This window comes from Podarcis tiliguerta (genome assembly GCF_965153285.1).
Source record: "Podarcis tiliguerta genome assembly, chromosome: 7".
Classification (NCBI taxonomy): domain Eukaryota; kingdom Metazoa; phylum Chordata; class Lepidosauria; order Squamata; family Lacertidae; genus Podarcis; species Podarcis tiliguerta.
In genome coordinates, this window is record NC_139540.1 from 1,889,165 (window position 1) to 1,907,257 (window position 18,093).

Genomic DNA, 18,093 nt, shown 5'->3' on the forward strand with positions numbered 1-18,093 from the left:
TAGCAAATATTTAAATAATAATAATTTATTATTTGTACCCCGCCTATCTGGCTGGGTTTCCAAAAGAGGAGGTTGAGGGAAGTCAAGGGAGGGGGGAGGGGGGGAGATTTGGATTTGTGAATTTTCATTGTGTTCATGAGGATTGTGTTGAATATAAAATTGTGAAAACCAATAAAACTTTTTTAAAAAGAAAAAGAAAACAGCTGGGTTTGTATTATTATTATTATTATTATTAGTGCTTTTTTCTAAAAAAATGTTTAGGGGTGTAATAAAAAAATTAAGGTCATATATATATATAATATATAAAATAAATGTTCATAAATGTACCAATGTCTGGAGCAGCACAGGAAGACCGTCCCTGAAACCATTTTGACTCCCAAAACTGACCAAATGTTTCTCTGCAAGGAGGGAGGGGGTGAGGGAACCTTCCCACTGTCTCAGGAATTAAGTGATTACCATCTGAAAGGAATGGCCAGACTACCAGAAAAGGCAAGGAGATAAGGCATTATCAGATAACCTGGCAGACAGGAAAAACAACAACATTCAAATTTCTGCTGTAGACCACCTTTTCTGTGATGTATGTATGATGTACATCATACATCTTGAGGGGTGATCTTGAGCTCCAGGGCAGGGCATTTAAAATGTCTACATAAAGACAGGCACACCTCCTCTGTCCTCCTGTGTGTGAGGGGAGCACCCTGTTGCAACAGCTTTAATAAAGATCAGGCTTACTAGCTGCTTTGCTTCTCAATATTCTCTGCTTGGCCTCTGTTATTTTCTCCTACCAATAGGGATAATAATAATAATAATAATAATAATAATAATAATAATAATAATTTATTATTTGTACCCTGCCCTTCTGGCTGGGTTTCCTATTTAAGGACTCTATATGGGCTCTTGGATACCCCATAAGGGAAGAAGGGCAGATTTTGTTTACAACAGGGGTATACTCTCTTTTGACCCAAGAAAAATAAATATATCCTGTTATTTTCTATGTTTCTCAGAGATAACAACTAAGTGTGGGTAGATCAACGTGTATCTTGAGCTTTTCTGTGCGCACAGACCCCTTAAAACTCTTATCTGTAATTCTGTAACGAATTATTGTGTTATACACACCTTTCTGACTTGGCATCCTGTATGGCAGTTATGATAAACTTCCAAGCCATGGCTAAGTAGAAGAAGAGTCAGAAGCAGACTTTAAAGTGTTCTTGAATCCTCCTTTGCAGCTGTGGCTTGAATTCAAGATAGAAATGCAAAGGGAAAAAAGTATATTCCTTTGCAGGTGCAACCTGAACTCAAGCCACACCTGCAAATGAAGACCTGGAAGTGTACTTTTGGAGAGCACTCCCGAGTCTTTCCTCTGACATTTGAGTCACCTGGCGCTGTTGGTGGCCATAAGGTGATTAACAGGTGGGGAGAGATGCTGTGCCACTTCTGGGTCTCCCGTTGAGGCATCTGGATGCTGGACTAGGTAGGGTTTGGGCCTGATCCCAATCTCATGATGTCCCTTGGCATTCTCCAGGACTCACTGGGGCTCGCTGCTCCAGGACCCAAGCAGAGCTGGGTTCAAGAAGCCATCTTACCTTGCAGCCCAACCCTATGAGCATTTCCTCAGAAGTAGATCCAACTGTGTGTTATTTTTATTTTAAAAAAAGTTTATTTATTTGCTCTCACACCCTGCCACAGACAGCGATCCTGCCCTCCTTTACTTCTCAGTCACTGGCAAAAAACACTGAGGCATTAACTGACCTCGGAATTCAGTCTAAACACACTTCTTGTGTGTTTAGCCTGAACGGAGAACCGTGGACTTTCCCTGGCAAATAGAAGGAGAGTTCCAGAGAAAATTACTTTGAGGGAGGCCCTGGCCAGCTCTTCCCCCTCACAAAGGGCTGTGAGATCCCTGAGGAATTGTGGCTTATGGGGCTGCGGAGACCTGGAAATTCCCCTTGGCCGCCTCTGGCCCACAGTGACCCTGCTTCCTGTCAGGTTCTCCTCTTCCTCCTCCTGGTGGCAGCAGCCATCACCTTCTGGAAGACAGGATGTAGGCAACAGAGGTGCTGGAGAGGGCGAGGAAAACGCTAAAGGCCCCGACAAAGCCCAGCCAGTCCACCAAGATGCCTGCCAGGCTGCTGAACACCAGTTTGCCCAGCACTTCCAGCGTGGCCAGCAGGGAGTAGTGAGTGGCCTGAAGAGGAAAGAGAAGCATCGTAAGGAGAGGAGGGGATCCAGGCCACAGCCCAGAGGCAGCGCACAGAATTGTTCCCTCCCCATTTATATTTGGAAAGGTAAAGGGACCCCTGACTGTTAGGTCCAGTCGTGGCCGACTCTGGGGTTGCGGCGCTCACTTTATTGGCCGAGGGAGCCGGCGTACAGCTTCCGGGTCATGTGGCCAGCATGACTAAGCCGCTTCTGGCGAACCAGAGCAGCGCATGGAAACGCCGTTTACCTTCCCGCTGGAGTGGTACCTATTTATCTACTTGCACTTAGACATGCTTTTGAACTGCTAGGTGGGCAGGAGCAGGGACCGAGCAACGGGAGCTCACCCCGTCGCGGGGATTTGAACCGCCAACCTTCTGATCGGCAAGTCCTAGGTGCTGTGGTTTAACCCACAGCGCCACCCATGTCCCATTTATATTTGAAGAGAGCCTAAAGCAGGCATAGGCAAACTCGGCCGTCCAGATGTTTTTGGCCTACAACTCCCATGATCCCTAGCTAACAGGACCAGTGGTCAGGGATGATGGGAATTGTAGTCTCAAAAAACATCCGGAAGGCCAGGTTTGCCTATGCATGGCCTAAAGGCTCATTTACACACATTCTTCTTGAAGGCACAGTGAGGGAGGAGCAAATGCTATTCATCTATTCGTTTGTTTCCCACCCTTCACCCTAAGGTCCCAGGGCTGGTTACAGCATTAAAACACAACGTTAAAGGGGGGGGGGGATTATTTATCCTGGCTCTGGAACCCTTAGCAATCCAAATCCGAGCGGCCACAGACATCAAGGGAGTGGAAATAAAACGCAGAACCTATAAATTAGGGCTCTTTGCAGATGACCTAATGGTCACAACACCAGACCCCATAAGCACAGCAACCTCCCTAATCAAAGAACTCAACACATTTGCAATGGTGTCGGGCCTACAAGTAAATTTTGCAAAGCCAGAAGCTATGTGCTTCAACACTCCTCCCCACACCCAAAAAGAACACACTGATGTCACCAAGATAAAACTTTGCCACACCAAGTTCAGATACCTGGGGGTACAAATAACCAGAAACCTCAATAAATTAGAAGGTGGTTTAAGACTAGAGATGGAAAGGCCTGGAAGAATACCAGAAAAATACCCCCAAAGCCGTTTCCCCCCAGAAAAATTGAAAACAACTTTTTTATATAGTTTGAATATTCCACACACTCCCCCCCCCACCTCATTTTTCTGGGGGGAAACGGCTTTGGGGGGAAATAGGGAAAAGCCTGGTGTGTCCATCCGTCCCCGTCCCCCCACCACCACATTTTTCCAGGGTTTTTTCCAGGCCTTCTCTAGTTAAGATGTTACTAGTTCATATTAAGTGAACTGGCTTTTTAAAGAACCAAAGCGTTTTAAACACCCAAAGCAAGCCAACACACGTTCTTTGGGCAGTGGGGTGGGGAGCGGAATGTAGAGGCAAGAGTTGTACCTGTATGTTCTCCTGGGCCTTTTGTGCACATTGCATCATTATGCTGAATGTTAAGGTGGTTACCAGGCCAGCGATGAAGTGCTGTAGGAAGATGCTCAGCACAGCTGCCGCTGGACACAGAGAGAGAGAGAAAGAGAGAGAGAGAGGGAGGGAGGGAGAGAGAGATCTGTTAGTCTAGAAGCAGCAAACAGGGAAAAGTGTCTGGTTGGCTTCCAAAAACCCAAAGAAGGTGTGGGTTAAGGATTCAAGAGCTACAGTCTCTTTACCTGCTGCTGGGCCTGAACTCTTGAGGAACTCAAGAGTTTCCATTGCTTTGTAAAAAATTTGGCCGTCCTGGTTGTAAGTGTGCATGTGCAAATTTGCAAGCAAGGTCTGCAAATGACTCCCTTATTTTATATATATATATATACACCCCGCCCTTCCCGGTTCAAAAAACCGGGCTCAGGGTGGCTAACAACAAATTTTAAACACAATTGTAAAAGCAGCATAAAATACAGTATAAAAACATGAATAACAATAAAATTCAAAGTTCAGAAATCAATTTAGGGGAAATAAGCATTAGATAATCCCCAGGGCTAGCTGGCTGAATTGGTCCTACTTGGGCCAGCGAGGAGGCCAGGGGAGAATTAGATGTGGGGTCTCAGAGCGGGTAATCTTCATAAAAAGAGGAGAGGGAGGGAAGAGAAGGGAAATAAAAGATCAGGCTGAATTCAAATTAAAGGCCAGGCGGAATAGCTCTGTCTTACAGGCCCAACAGAAGGAGGAATCCTGAAGGGCCCTAGTCTCATGGGACAGAGCATTCCACCAGGTCGGAGCCATCACTGAGAAGGCTCTGGCCCTGGTGGAGGATAGTCTGACTTCCTTAGGGCCCAGGACTTCTAAACTATGGTTATTCATGGACCTTAAGGTCCTCTGCGGGGCAGACCAGGAGAGGAGGTCCCATAAATCCTTAGCAGAGGGAAGCTTTTGAGCTGTAACCCCTGTTCTGTGTGGCCTTCAGCCACAATCCAATAATGCACCATTTCTTATCCTCATGGGGAGAGAGGCTGTATCTAAGAGCATTATAAAAGGTCGTCCTCATTTAAGTCCCTCAAATTCTGCAAACACTCAGATTCAGGGTGGGGAGAATAAACCACAGTAAACACATTTGTGACTTTAGGACTCTTGGATGAGATCTGAACCGAGACTGAAGCAGAAGAAACAGCTGCTGTGTTGGGCTGCTTTCAGCTCACCTTCAAAGACTGGCTTTTTGTCCTCATAGGCAACCAGCAGGAGTGTTTGGAAGACCAGGCTGAACAAGCGGAATATCATCAAGGTCTTCAGCATAGAAAAGGGGTTCCTGGGGAGAACAAGCCACAAAGGAAAGTCATCGGGGATGGCAGAAACACTCAGGGACAGCACAAGAAGAGGTTCGTTGCAGGGCGGCAAGGACAGAGGCTGAAGTGAAAAGGCTATGAATCAAATCAGGCTGCCCTGGAGAAAAGATCCAGCCTTCAGCATTCTGGGGTAGATGTTGCAAGCAGGGCAAAAGAAGTGCTGTGGAAATGTTAGCTATTTCTAACTGAGTGCAGAGGAAGTCAAAGGATAATAGGTGGCAGGTGGGCATGTTTTCAAAAGCATTTGCAAATAGCCATCCAACCCTCCGAGGATCCATAGTTAGTTTTTTTGTTTTTGTATAATGCTTCTGGTCCTTGAGGCGGCAAAAGATACGGATTCCTGAGAGCAAATCAGGCATTCCCAATTCTCTTTTCTCCCTGCTTCTCAGTGTACAGGAGTCTCATAGTTCTGCATAAATGGGACAAAGCACGGCAGGAAGAAAGTGCCTGTTGGAAGTGAAAATTTGGGCAGAGTGGGATGGAAAACCACATGGAGAATCCATAGCATGAAACCCCATTTGAAGGCTGATGGTGCTTACCCCTGTTTTGACATCAGATAGCCTCCAAGTGAGGAGCCTACAATGGAGAAGATCATGGCCACAATCCCATTCCAGAAGCCAAGCTCCTGTGGGGAAAAGGAATGGTCCAGTAGGAAGAGGGGAAACATGGATATGGCCCCTTGTTCACCTGCAAGGAGAATCAAGGTTCAGTTTCCAGCAAAGCCTGCCCTGGGCTGCGGAACCTCAGCTGCTGCAAATAATAGGAAGAGGAATTATAGTTACTATTACAGGCAGCAACCACTTTGCGCAGGGACTCTATTCCTGGCCCCTGTGTGTGTCGGTGGGGTGAGCCTGCCCGCTTTGTTATGCCCCACCCTGTTCTGCCCCCATTCTGCCCTCTCCCAGGTCCAAAACGACCCATGCATTGGTGTTCACACGTCAATCGGACGCATGCAAAATGGTTGCTGCCTGCATGGATGAATATAGCCTTTCAGATAGCTTGGGATGGAACCATGTAGGGCAGAGCTTTCCAAACTTTTCATGTTGCTGACATGCTTTTTAGACATGCATCATTTCGCGACACAGTAATTCAGTTTTACTAGCAAACCGGAGGTTAAACCCCTTTCCAACCCCAGGAGGAGCACGGGGAGCATTCGCGCGACACACCTACACACTGCAGCTAACATGTTGGGACACACCATTTTGAAAGCTCTGATCTAGGACTTTACAGGTAACAACCAGCACTTTGAATTGGGCCTGGAAACAGGCCAGTAGCCAGCAAAGCTGTTGTAACAAGGGCGTCACACACACACAGGCTGTAGAGGCCTAACTGCCAGAGAAACTATCTCTGTTGTAACTCTGGGGGTGGGTCACAAGATACAGGCTAATTCAGTTACTTAAAAAGCACATGGCGTAAGACAGCCTCCCCATGGCTGATGGGGGTTGCAGTCCAAAACATCTGGAGGTCACGAGGCTGGAGAAACCGGCAGAGCTAAGAAGCTGAAGGTTGCTTAAGAGGAGGTGCATTCAAAACTATAGTGTCCTCAACTCTCACACCTGAAACGGCATCAACTTGGAAGGTCTACATCATGTGACTTTGCTGAGCTGCACACAATATCCCCATGTTAAAGGCAAAGGTACCCCTGCCCGTACGGGCCAGTCTTGCCAGACTCTAGGGTTGTGCGCTCATCTCACTCTATAGGCCGGAAGCCAGCGCTGTCCGAAGACACTTCCGGGTCACGTGGCCAGCGTGACAAGCTGCAGCTGGAGAGCCAGCGCAGCACACGGAACGCCGTTTACCTTCCCGCTGGTAAGCAGTCCCTATTTATCTACTTGCACAAGGGGGTGCTTTCGAACTGCTAGGTTGGCAGGCGCTGGGACCGAACGACGGGAGCGCACCCCACCGCGGGGATTCGAACCGCCGACCATGCGATCGGCAAGTCCTAGGCGCTGAGGTTTTACCCACAGCGCCACCCACGTCCCAATCCCCATGTTACCCTCTCCCCATTAGCCTGGACCCCTTTCCCAAAGACACACCGTGCATGTCCTAACAGATCAACCATTTGGCTCACCAGCATAATCTGCAGCTGCAAGTCTTTAGAAGGACTCACCCAGCTTATAGAGGAGCACCAAACCAACAGTCCAAAGAGTGTCCGGCACCTTCAGAAGCTCTTGGAGCATGAGGCAGGGGTTTAAGGTTCTGAACCTGACCCAACTGTATTGAGGATTGAACCTCACTTTCAGTTTTAGGTTAGCATTCCAGGTGACTCCAATGGCCACAACGTAAAGAAGGGCCAGGCCCACAAAGAGGGTCTGCCAGCCCAGGTGATGGAGAAAAGTGAGCAGGCCCCCTCCTGCCAAGACGGAGCCCAGCTTGTAGGCCACGACCTGGATGGTGTTGCCGTACCCAATCTCACGTTGCGTCAGCAGCTGGATGGCAATCGCGTCCACCGCAATGTCTTGGATGGAGGCGCAGAAGTTCATGAGCAGGAGGACGATGGCCACCGGGAGGAAGTTTGTCTCGGGGGCCATGAGGGAGCAGGCCAGGCAGGCCAGCACGAAGCCATACAGGGTGAGCAGTAGCCACGACCTCTTGGTTAAGTAATGGTCCACCAGGGGTGCCCAGAGCATCTTGAGAATCCAGGGCACATAAAGCACCTTAGACAGGCTGATCTTGGTAAAGGAGAGGCCCAGCGTGCGGAAGTAGATAGGAAGCAGCCCAGACTGGAGCCCATACGGGATGCCTTGGACAAAATACAGCATCGCGAGGACAGCATACTTGGCGTTCATCCTTCAGGAACTGCCATCCACCTGCAGGGAGCACAAGCAAAGATGGGCAGAGCTCAACAGCCTGAGAAAGGAGGGATCCAGGAGAAGTGTAGGTATTCAAGGACCAGAGGGAAAGGGAGTTTGCCCATTGGTAGTTGTGGAAAGAACTCAGAGGCTAGACATGTTATATGCAAATGATGAAAATGAGATGGCATGGATTTAGCTTTCTCTGCCCAGCATAATATTTTGCAACTTATGGGCGCTGTTAGAGAGACACAATGATTTCCCAGGTAGATACCTGGTAAACCTAATATTCTAGAAAGCAGAACAGGGGAGAGTCTGGGTACGGTGGCATGACTTCACAGAATGGAATTGCCCCGGTAGATGAAAGATAGGACTTGAAAACATTTATTGTTTTTATTTTAAAATACCTGAAAGTTGCCTTTGGCCAGCAACCTCCAGGTTGCTAATGAAACTTACTGAAACACAATAGTCACAACAACTTTATACAAATATTTGAGAAAACCCGTAAGATATCTTCTTGTATCTTAGCTTTTTGATTGGCTGCAGAAACCAGCACCCTACCCCACCCTGCTCTCCTGTCATTGGTGGAAAATAAATTACAAAGGGTAATTCAGTCTTATTATTATTGTTTTACTTCTGATATAATTGATTTCATACCCTTTAACATGGTACAGCTGAAAACTGAGATAACACTGCATTTTGATATTGCTTGTTACGCACTTAAAGGCTTTACTACAGTCAACTGGTATATAAATTTTGTTAAATGAATAAAATAAGATTTGAGGTCTTTATTTTACATATTCTTGTTTAGCTTTAAAATGACACAATATGGTACTGGAATCATTTTATTTTACCATGGGCTGTAAGCAGGAAGGACACAATAGACCTGATGGTTTTCACGTTGCTAGTAGTTAACCAACATAACCAATCTTCAATAAAAGCCATTAATCATCTCTTGCCTACCTTCTCTGTTGGACACAACAATGTACTCAAAACACCCACTTTTCCATTGAGTTTTTACATGTGCTCGGTCCTTAATGTATATAATTTTATCAGCAGCTAGCATTTAATCCTTAGAGTACGCTAATAGAATCTGATCAGAGTTTTACAACAGGATGGAGGTATATAAATTCATGCATGATATGGAGAAAATGGGTAGAGTTTTTCTCCCTTTCTCAAAATACTAGAAATTGTGGACCTCCAATCAAATTAAATGCTGAAAGATTCGGGACAGACAAAAGAAAGCAGTTATTCATACAGCACACAGCTAAACTACGGAATTTGTTCCCACGAAAGATAGCGATGACCACCAACTTGGATGGCTATAAAAGAGATTTAGACAAATTCATGGAGAAAACGGCTACCAGCGGCAGCTAGCCACAAGCGCTCTGCTCTGCTTCTCCTGTTAAACGCCGTGTACCTCTGAATAACAGTTGCTGGAAACCTCAGGAGCAGAGCATGCTCTTGAAGTCAGGTTTTGCTTGCAGGCTTCCGAAATTGGGCATCTGGTTGGCCACTGTGAGAAGAGGATACTGGATACATTAGATCTTCTTATGCCTGTAACCTAGGAAGCTCCTTTCTAGCAGATCAGAATATTTGTTTGACCAGCCCAGTGGAACTGGCACTGTTGCAGGTTCCACAAAACACCCAATCCACATTTGTAAGAACTTGATCTTTTAGTATGGTGGCACCTACACTTTGGAACTCCCTGCCTATTGACATCAGGCAGGTTCCTTCACTGTACTCTTTTCGGTGCCTGCTTAAAACATTATTGTTTAGACAAGACTACCCAGGGGGACGCGGGTGGCGCTGTGGGTAAAAGCCTCAGCGCCTAGGGCTTGCCGATCAGAAGGTCGGCGGTTCGAATCCCCGCGGCGGGGTGCGCTCCCGTTGTTCGGTCCCAGCGCCTGCCAACCTAGCAGTTCGAAAGCACTCCCGGGTGCAAGTAGATAAATAGGGACCGCTTACTAGCGGGAAGGTAAACGGCGTTCCGTGTGCTGCACTGGCTCACCAGAGCAGCGATGTCACGCTAGCCACGTGACCCGGAAGTGTCTTCGGACAGTGCTGGCCCCCGGCCTCTTTGAGTGAGATGGGCGCACAACCCTAGAGTCTGTCAAGACTGGCCCATACGGGCAGGGGTACCTTTACCTTTACCTTACCCAGATGTGGCACGGGTGGTGCTGTGGGTTAAACCACAGAGCCTAGGACTTGCCGATCAGAAGGTTGGCGGTTTGAATCCCCGCGACGGGGTGAGCTCCCGTTGCTCGGTCCCTGCTCCTGCCAACCTAGCAGTTTGAAAGCACGTCTAAGTGCAAATAGATAAATAGGTACCGCTCCGGCGGGAAGGTAAACGGCGTTTCCGCGCGCTGCTCTGGTTCGCCAGAAGCGGCTTAGTCATGCTGGCCACATGACCCGGAAGCTGTACGCCGGCTCCCTTGGCCTGTAAAGCGAGATGAGCGCCGCAACCCCAGAGTCGGCCACGACTAGACCTAATGGTCAGGGGTTCCTTTACCTTTACCTTTACCCAGATGTTTAGAAAGTAGATGCAAGTTTGAATTTGTTTTTGGTCTGCTGTCATTTTAGCTCTGTGAAAGTTCTAAATTATTGTTGTTAATTTTTACTTATTGAGAATTTAATTGCTTTAACCTTTTTTGTAAACTACTTTGAGGTTTGTCTGTTGTTTTACAATCAAGTGGTGTATATTTTTTTAAAAAAATACATACATACATATATACTGTCCTTTCTAACAGGCAGTGGATGCTCAGGACCCCTTTTTTAAACTGGGGTTGCCTGCTAAAAACATTCTTGTTTAAGCGAGCTTACCAAGACACTTAGAAATGCTGGTATGTTTTTTAACCCCCCTCTTTTTTGAGGGGGGCCATCAAGGGTAGCCAGCATTATGCCCCCCAAATGATGTCAGACTCCCTACTCATACCAGGCCCTGCCAAGCTGTAGTCTGTCATAATCTGAAGTGCATCCTCTTGGCTCCCTATGCTTCGATTCCTTTTAAACATCCTTTCAGTCCATTAGAAAGGACTCCCTTAACTATCTGTCACCATCAATCTGTCATCTTTTCTTTGTGTAGGGAGCCAGTGCTGGTGTACTTATTTATTCATATTTATTTCTTATTTTTAAAAAATCTATTATGTATTCTCATTTTGTATTTTTACATTGTGAACTGCCCTGTGATCTTTGTGGTATGCAAATTTAATAAACAACAAATATGAATAATTTTGTTATTTTGACTTTTCGTATCTTTTATGCTGTCATTGTGGTTTAGTTATTGTTTTGTTATCTTTCCGCAGGGCCTGTAAGACAGAGTTGTTCCGCCTGGCCTTTGGCTTGGAGCCAATTTGATTCCCTCCCCCTCTTTCTTTTTCCTTTCTCCTCCTGTGATGAGGCTTAATTTTAATGTTTCAATATTTTAATGTTGTATTTTAATCTTAAGTTGTATACATTCAACTTGTTTTCATTATCGCTTGTCAGCTTGTTAGCCTTGGCTGGGGAGGGCGGGGTATAAATAAAAAATATTAATATTATTATTTTAACCTTTTTTTCGTAAACCACTTTGAGGCATTATTGCTTTGGCAATCAGGCAGGGTATGAATTTGGAATAACTGCATAAATGCTAACGAAGTTCGGGTTTGGGGGCTCTCCTGCCTGCCAAACGTACACGGAAACTCACGGGCCTGCATCGTGTCACCCCCTACTCCCAAAAACGAAGCTTCCCCAGCCCCCACAAGAACCCCCGTGGCACTAGCAGGACTCAGCATCACTGGGTTGCCACCCTCCCCGGCAGCATCAGCAGCAGCATCCCCGAGGCGAGTGGTCCAGCCGCCCCTCCGTTGCCATGGCAACCCCCTCCCCACCGGCCCTCCCTGCTCTTCCGCGCTTCGGCCGCTAGAGGGCGCCGCTGAGCCGCCCTCTCCCTCTCCTTCCCCGCCGCTCGCGGGACCCACATAAAAGTCCAGCCGCTCCGCTTCCCCCGTTTCCACGGCCAACAGCGAGAGCGGAAACGCCGCCGCCGCCCTCAGAGAAACGGAACAAGGCCCAGACCATGAGCACAGGTACACTTCCGGTAAAGGAGAGAGAGAAAAAAGGGCAAGCGTCGCTTTCAGACCGGAAACGGCGCTCCGTCGGTGGGGATTCGCGGTCCTTCTAGGCGGTGCCTCTCGGTAGACTTCGCTCGGCAGGCGCCGCGGCGCCATTCCACCCTAAAGGGCACAGTCTCAGTGCAAAGGCCGAGACTTCCGGTTGTCGATCGAAAGCGGGCTTTGGCTCACTCTGCATTGGAGAGGCAGAGTTCGACCGAGTACCGGCAGTGTTCATAAGGACTTCATGGAAACTGTCCCCTTTGGGTCAGGGGACCATAGAGGTAGAAAACAGCAAGAGGTCATCATCCCGTTTCAGCGCTTAACAAGCTGCATCCAGCGCTGCCAATAAAGGACACTATAGAGCAGCCAATTGCAAACATGCGCTGGATAATGGAGAAAGCTTAGAGAGTTCCAGAAAGACATCTACTTCTGCTTCATTGACTATGCAAAAGCCTTTGACTGTGTCGACCACAGCAAACTATGGCAACTTCTTAAAGAAATGGGAGTGCCTGATCACCTCATCTGTCTCCTGAGAAATCTCTATGTGGGACAAGAAGCTATAGTTAGAACTGGATATGGAACAACTGATTGGTTCAAAATTGGGAAAGGAGTACGACAAGGCTGAATTTTGTCTCCCTGCTTATTTAACTTATATGCAGAATTCATCATGCGAAAGGCTGGGCTGGATGAATCCCAAGCCGGAATTAAGATTGCTGGAAGAAATATCAACAACCTCAGATATGCAGACGACACAACCTTGATGGCAGAAAGCGAGGAGGAATTAAAGAACCTTTTATTGAGGGTGAAAGAGGAGAGCGCAAAATATGGTCTGAAGCTCAACATCAAAAAAACGAAGATCATGGCCGCTGGTCCCATCACCTCCTGGCAAATAGAAGGGGAGGAAATGGAGGCAGTGAGAGATTTTACTTTCTTGGGCTCCATGATCACTGCAGATGGTGACAGCAGTCACGAAATTAAAAGACGCCTGCTTCTTGGGGGAAAGCAATGACAAACCTAGACAGCATCTTAAAAAGCAGAGACATCACCTTGCCAACAAAGGTCCGTATAGTTAAAGCTATGGTTTTCCCAGTAGTGATGTATGGAAGTGAGAGCTGGACCATAAAGAAGGCTGATCGCCGAAGAATGGATGCTTTTGAATTCTGGTGCTGGAGGAGACTCTTGAGAGTCCCATGGACTGCAAGAAGATCCAACCGATCCATTCTGAAGGAAATCAGCCCTGAGTGCTCACTGGAAGGACAGATCCTGAAGCTGAGGCTCCAATACTTTGGCCACCTCATGAGAAGAGAAGACTCCCTGGAAAAGACCCTGATGTTGGGAGAGATGGAGCTTCAGACCATATTTTGCGCTCCCCCCTTTCACCCTCAAAGGTTCTTTAATTCCTCCTACATACATACATACTTATGTATGTGTTTGCCTTGTAAATTTATGAACATTTAATTTACCGTATTTTTCGCCCTATAGGACGCACTTTTTCCCCTCCAAAAATGAAGGGGAAATGTGTGTGCGTCCTATGGGGCGAATGCAGGCTTTCGCGGAAGCCTGGAGAGCAAGAGGCGTCGGTGCACACCGACACCTCTTGCTCTCCAGGCTCCAGGAAGCTATCGCAAGACTTGCGCACCCGGGGGAACTCCCCCCGGGCGCGCAAGGCTTGCGGGCGGCAGCCTGCAGCGCGGAGCACGGGGCACCCTTCGGAGGACGCCCCGTGCTTCGCGCAAGTGTCCGCAAGCCTTGCGCACCGGGGGGGAATTTCCCCCCCCCCCGCGTGCAAGGCTTGCGGGCTGCAGCCTGCAGCGCGGAGCACGGGGCGCCCTTCGGAGGACGCCCCGTGCTTCACGCAGGTGTCGGCAAGCCTTGCGCACCGGGGGGAACTCCCCCCGGGAGCGCAAGGCTTGCTGGCGGTAGCCTGCAGCGCGGAGCACGGGGCGCCCTTCGGAGGACGCCCCCTGCTTCGCGCAGGTGCCGGCAGCCTGCCACCCGGCGCGTGGGGCGCCCTGAAGCAGAGCGCCCCTCGCGCCGGGCAGACATCGGCCAGCCCCACAAGCTTGGGGGACAGCGGGGAGGCGCAGCGCCGCCATCCCACTGTTCCCCGACCTGGTTTTGGGGGGGAAATAAAGGGAAAAAATTTTTCCTTTATTTCCCCCCCAAAAAAGTAAGTGCGTCCTATGGGACGGAGCGTCCTATGGAACGAAAAATACGGTATATATTTGAGACCTTAAACACTTTCTTCACAGAATGAGGTCGAAAGAAGTGCAATTCTGGCTGCCTCAGTGGGGGAGATGGGACGCAGCGCTCACTCATTCCATCAGCCTTGCTGGGGGCCTATCTGCATCAGGCACCTGCCTCTGATCTGGGCCAGGTGGTCATTACAGAAACCTGTACAGAAACCAGTGTGCGAGTTTTGGTTTTCCTCTTCCCTCCTTGTCTCTTTTCCCTTGGGTGTTGTGGGTTTATTTACTGTATATTTTGCTCTATTTTTTGCTCCTAAAAAGTAAGGGGAAATGTGTGTGCGTCTTATGGAGCAAATGCAGGCTGCGCAGCTATCGCTGAAGCCACACCAGCAAGAGGGTTCGCTGCTTTCGCTGCACAGCGATCCCTCTTGTTGTTCTGGCTTCTGAGATTCAGAATATTTTTTTTCTTGTTTCCCTCCTCCAAAAACTGGGTGCGTCTTATAGGGCGAAAAATACGGTAATTCTAAGTCAGAGGATAGGGACTGTCTTGTTTTGATGGTATGCAAGCTGCTCTGGGAACCTTTTTGGCTGTAGAGTGGGGCGCAAATGCTCTAAACAACTACTACTACTACTACTATTAAATTCCTCACCTGTTTAGTTCCTGCTCAAGTAGATGGGAAGGCTGCATATAAACTTCTTTGTATATTTATTAAGGCAAATGTACAAAAAGGATATGGGGGAATTGAGAGAAAAATCAGTGCTAAATTAAGACGGTCAGTTCACGATCAATTTTATAACAATGCAAGCATTCCGCAGCTTATTAAAAAATACGTTAAAGGGCCTTGCATACAATGAAATAGGTTTATCGCAGGTGAAGAGGCGGGTCGCAGCCAAACATTTAAAGCATTGTATTTCTAAATGCCATATAAAAGCAAATCCTCACAATTCTTTTATGGAAGACGATCTGCCCATCAGTTCTTCAAGATTATGCTTGCTGACGCCAGTCCCTCCCGTATGTCTCCCAATTGTATGTGCTACCCTTAATCATGGGTCCTCCTTTTATACATATTTTATTATCATTATTCATTAAATCAGCCTCCCTCCCTCCAATGCTGTCATCCTGGAGAGAGGAGGGAAGGCATAGGCATCCATTAATACACTTCAAGATTTGCAAAATATGTAGAAGCCCAGATAATAAATAAAAATAATAAAATTTCCTAGAAGTTAGAAGACTTAACACTCTTCCTTACATTAAAAAAAAAATTAAAAATCAGGACAATTTTGTAAAAAATCAAACATAAAAAGGAAGCTTTACATACAAAAATGGGAAAGGCTTGGAGATAAAAACAAGCCATTTCCCCCCAAAACCTTTGCTTATTTCAGGGCAACAGAGAAGTCCATTCAGGTGCCCAGCTTTCCATCTGCCTTGCAGAGAAGTTCTGCCAAACCTCAAGGGGAGCAGGAGCTGCTATTCTGACTATCCTGGGATGCTGGCTGCTCGGTTGCACCTTGCAGTTAGAGCAACCTGCACACAGGCTTGAGGGAACCGTGGAGCTCTGCTCTGGACTTTCATCCCTGGAGATGGCAGTGCAGGCTCAGCTCAGTTCCAACGGATGATCTCTTCCGTGGCCATGCGTATAATCTTGTTGAAATCAAAATGTATGTACTTCCTCCAGAAGCGCCGGTCTCTGCCATAAACCTGGGCCGGGTAGCGTGGGCTTCCTGTCCAAACGGAGAAAACTCAATCAGCCACCAAAAGAATTGCAAGCGCTTGGTCATTTCTCAAAAAAACAGAGCAATGCCAGCCATTAGAGGGCCCAATAGAGGCTCCTGCTAGGCCTACATTGTTGACATAGAGTTAAGGATTATGAGATAGGCATTTTGAGGTCTTAGATATATGTTCAATGTTCATAAGTGTACCAACCAAGCACGTACATAGATCAGCACAGGAAGACAGACACGGAACCATTTTTGATTCCCAAACTGACCAAATGTTTTCTCTGGAAGGAAAATGGAAAAGCCTCCCCATTGTCTTTTCCTTCACAAATCCTGTCTTAAAGGTATGTCTGCGTTTGAATAGGGTGAGCCTGTGACCTTACTAAGTATTTACCATTACTAAGTATTTATCATTACAAAAGACTGGCCAGGCTCCCCAGGGTATCCAATCAAATAAGCAGGGTATCCAATCAAGTAAACAGGAAGAAAAACAACATTCAAATTTCTGTTTTAGACTGCCTTTTCTGTAATGTAGGTATGGTGGTGGTCTTGGTCCTTCTGTGATGTATGTATGATGTTTCTGGGGGTGGTCTTGATCTACAGCATGGCAATTTCAAAATGTCTATATAGGGCCTTGCGCGCCATTGTTCTGGTTTCCTCCTCCTTTCCTGCGTGTGAGGGGAGTACCCTGTTGCAACAGATCAATAAAGATCAAGCTTACTAGCTGCTTTGCCTCTTAAAATTCTCTGGTTGGCCTCTGTTATTTTCTCCTACCAATAGGGAACCTACGTAAGGGCTCTATATGGGCTCTTGGATACCCCATAAGGGAAAAAGGGCAGAGATTCTGTTTACAACAATTACCAGTTTTGTTGACTTTGCAGCAGCCTTTGCCAAAGTAGTAGCCTCCAGATGTTTTAAAGACTACAACAAACATCAGCCACGTCCAGGGAGTTGGTAGTCCAAAACATCTGCAAGGCACCAGGTTGGAAAAGGCTGTTCTACAGCGCTGTGGCAGATGTGATGCTCAATTGCCTTTGCCCTTAAGAGATCAGATCGTGATTGAGCAGAAGTGCCCTCTGCAGGTTTTGGTGGATTTCAGCCTATGGGGCTGGAGGAGACTCTTGAGAGTCCCATGGACTGCAAGAAGACCAAACCAATCCATTCTTAGGGAAATCAGCCCTGGGTGCTCACTGGAAGGACAGATCCTGAAGCTGAGGCTCCAAGACTTTGGCCACCTCAGGAGAAGAGAAGACTCCCTGGAAAAGACCCTGATGTTGGGAAAGATGGAGGGCGCAAGGAGAAGGGGACGGCAGAGCACGTGATGGTTGGATAGTGTTCTCGAAGCTACCAGCATGAGTTTGACCAAACCGCGGGAGGCAGTGGAAGACAGGAGGGCCTGGCATGCTCTGGTCCAGGGGGTCGCGAAGAGTCGGACACGACTAAACAACAACAACCTGTGCAGTGCCAGGCTCTGTGCTGATGCAAGAAGCAGAGCAGACCACGGAACGGCTGTAGAATTACCGGTACATCCTCACCTATGCCATGGAAGATCCTGGCCACAGCCCTGCCAGTGAACTTCTCGTCTTGGCGGAGAGACAGGAAGTTGCGGACGTCAGCTCGTATTTGCTCTTCCCAGTCCCGAAGCTGAAATTGGGAAGCAAAGCATACTGGGAGTTTAGTTACCGATTTGGACATATTGAGCTGCTTTGTACCAAGTCAAAACACTAGACTCATCTTTGCTCAGCATTGTGCACTTGATAGTTGGAAGTGTCTCCAGAAAGGACTCTTTCCCACCTCTGGCTTAAAAGGGAGAAGGGAACTCACTTCTTTGCACAGGTAGAAAAGTGGGCAGGGTAAATCTACTGATTATCTAGTTTAGAACATCCTTCGGGCAGCAACTCAAGGTCTTTCCAGTCCCTTGCTGCCTGAGCTCTTTTTAAAACGGGAGATTTCTGCCTACAAAGGAGGTACTCTGCCACTGAGTTATGACCCTCTCCTTTGAAAAATAAGAGTAGCAGCAGGATTAGAACCCTCTCCATCTGCAGAGCAAGTCCCTAACCACACATCAGTGGAGAGCACACAGTTAATGTGAACAAATCTGCCAGAGGTTCACCTACCCACCCATCGTTATCTCAGGAGATCTTTAGATAGCCTACTCAGACCCATCTATAGCATTATGAAACGGATGAGGGCCATGAAGTCCCAGGAGCAGTGCAGGATTAGGGGACAGAGACAGGGGCACATTGCCACACACGGCGCCT

The 18,093-nt window shown here is 47.7% G+C and overlaps 2 protein-coding genes across 3 annotated transcripts in view; both read right to left on the minus strand.

Annotated features, from left to right (window-relative positions):
- Window positions 1-1,637: 1,637 nt before the first annotated feature.
- MFSD3 (major facilitator superfamily domain containing 3) lies at window positions 1,638-11,931 on the minus strand. 2 transcript variants are annotated; one of them, XM_083449071.1, is made up of 6 exons: window positions 11,793-11,931; window positions 7,152-7,851; window positions 5,581-5,728; window positions 4,898-5,004; window positions 3,666-3,775; window positions 1,638-2,185 (listed from the first exon to the last, which is right to left on the minus strand). In XM_083449071.1, exons 2-6 carry the CDS (start codon window positions 7,828-7,830, stop codon window positions 2,021-2,023), a joined length of 1,209 nt encoding a protein of 402 aa, XP_083305197.1. In that variant the 5' UTR covers window positions 7,831-7,851; window positions 11,793-11,931; the 3' UTR covers window positions 1,638-2,020. The 2 variants fall into 2 exon arrangements, with proteins under 2 accessions (XP_083305197.1, XP_083305198.1); XM_083449072.1 differs by lacking the exon at window positions 1,638-2,185 and adding an exon at window positions 2,969-3,245.
- A 2,879-nt stretch (window positions 11,932-14,810) lies between these two features.
- The window catches only part of RECQL4 (RecQ like helicase 4), a 40,204-nt gene continuing 36,921 nt past the window's right edge, over window positions 14,811-18,093 (minus strand). The window contains exons 24-25 of the mRNA XM_083448997.1: window positions 17,368-17,476; window positions 14,811-15,838 (exon numbers count right to left, since the gene is read on the minus strand). Of these exons, the coding sequence (XP_083305123.1) occupies window positions 15,717-15,838; window positions 17,368-17,476 (231 nt within the window). The 3' untranslated portion in view covers window positions 14,811-15,716. The remainder of the gene's footprint in view (window positions 15,839-17,367; window positions 17,477-18,093) is intronic.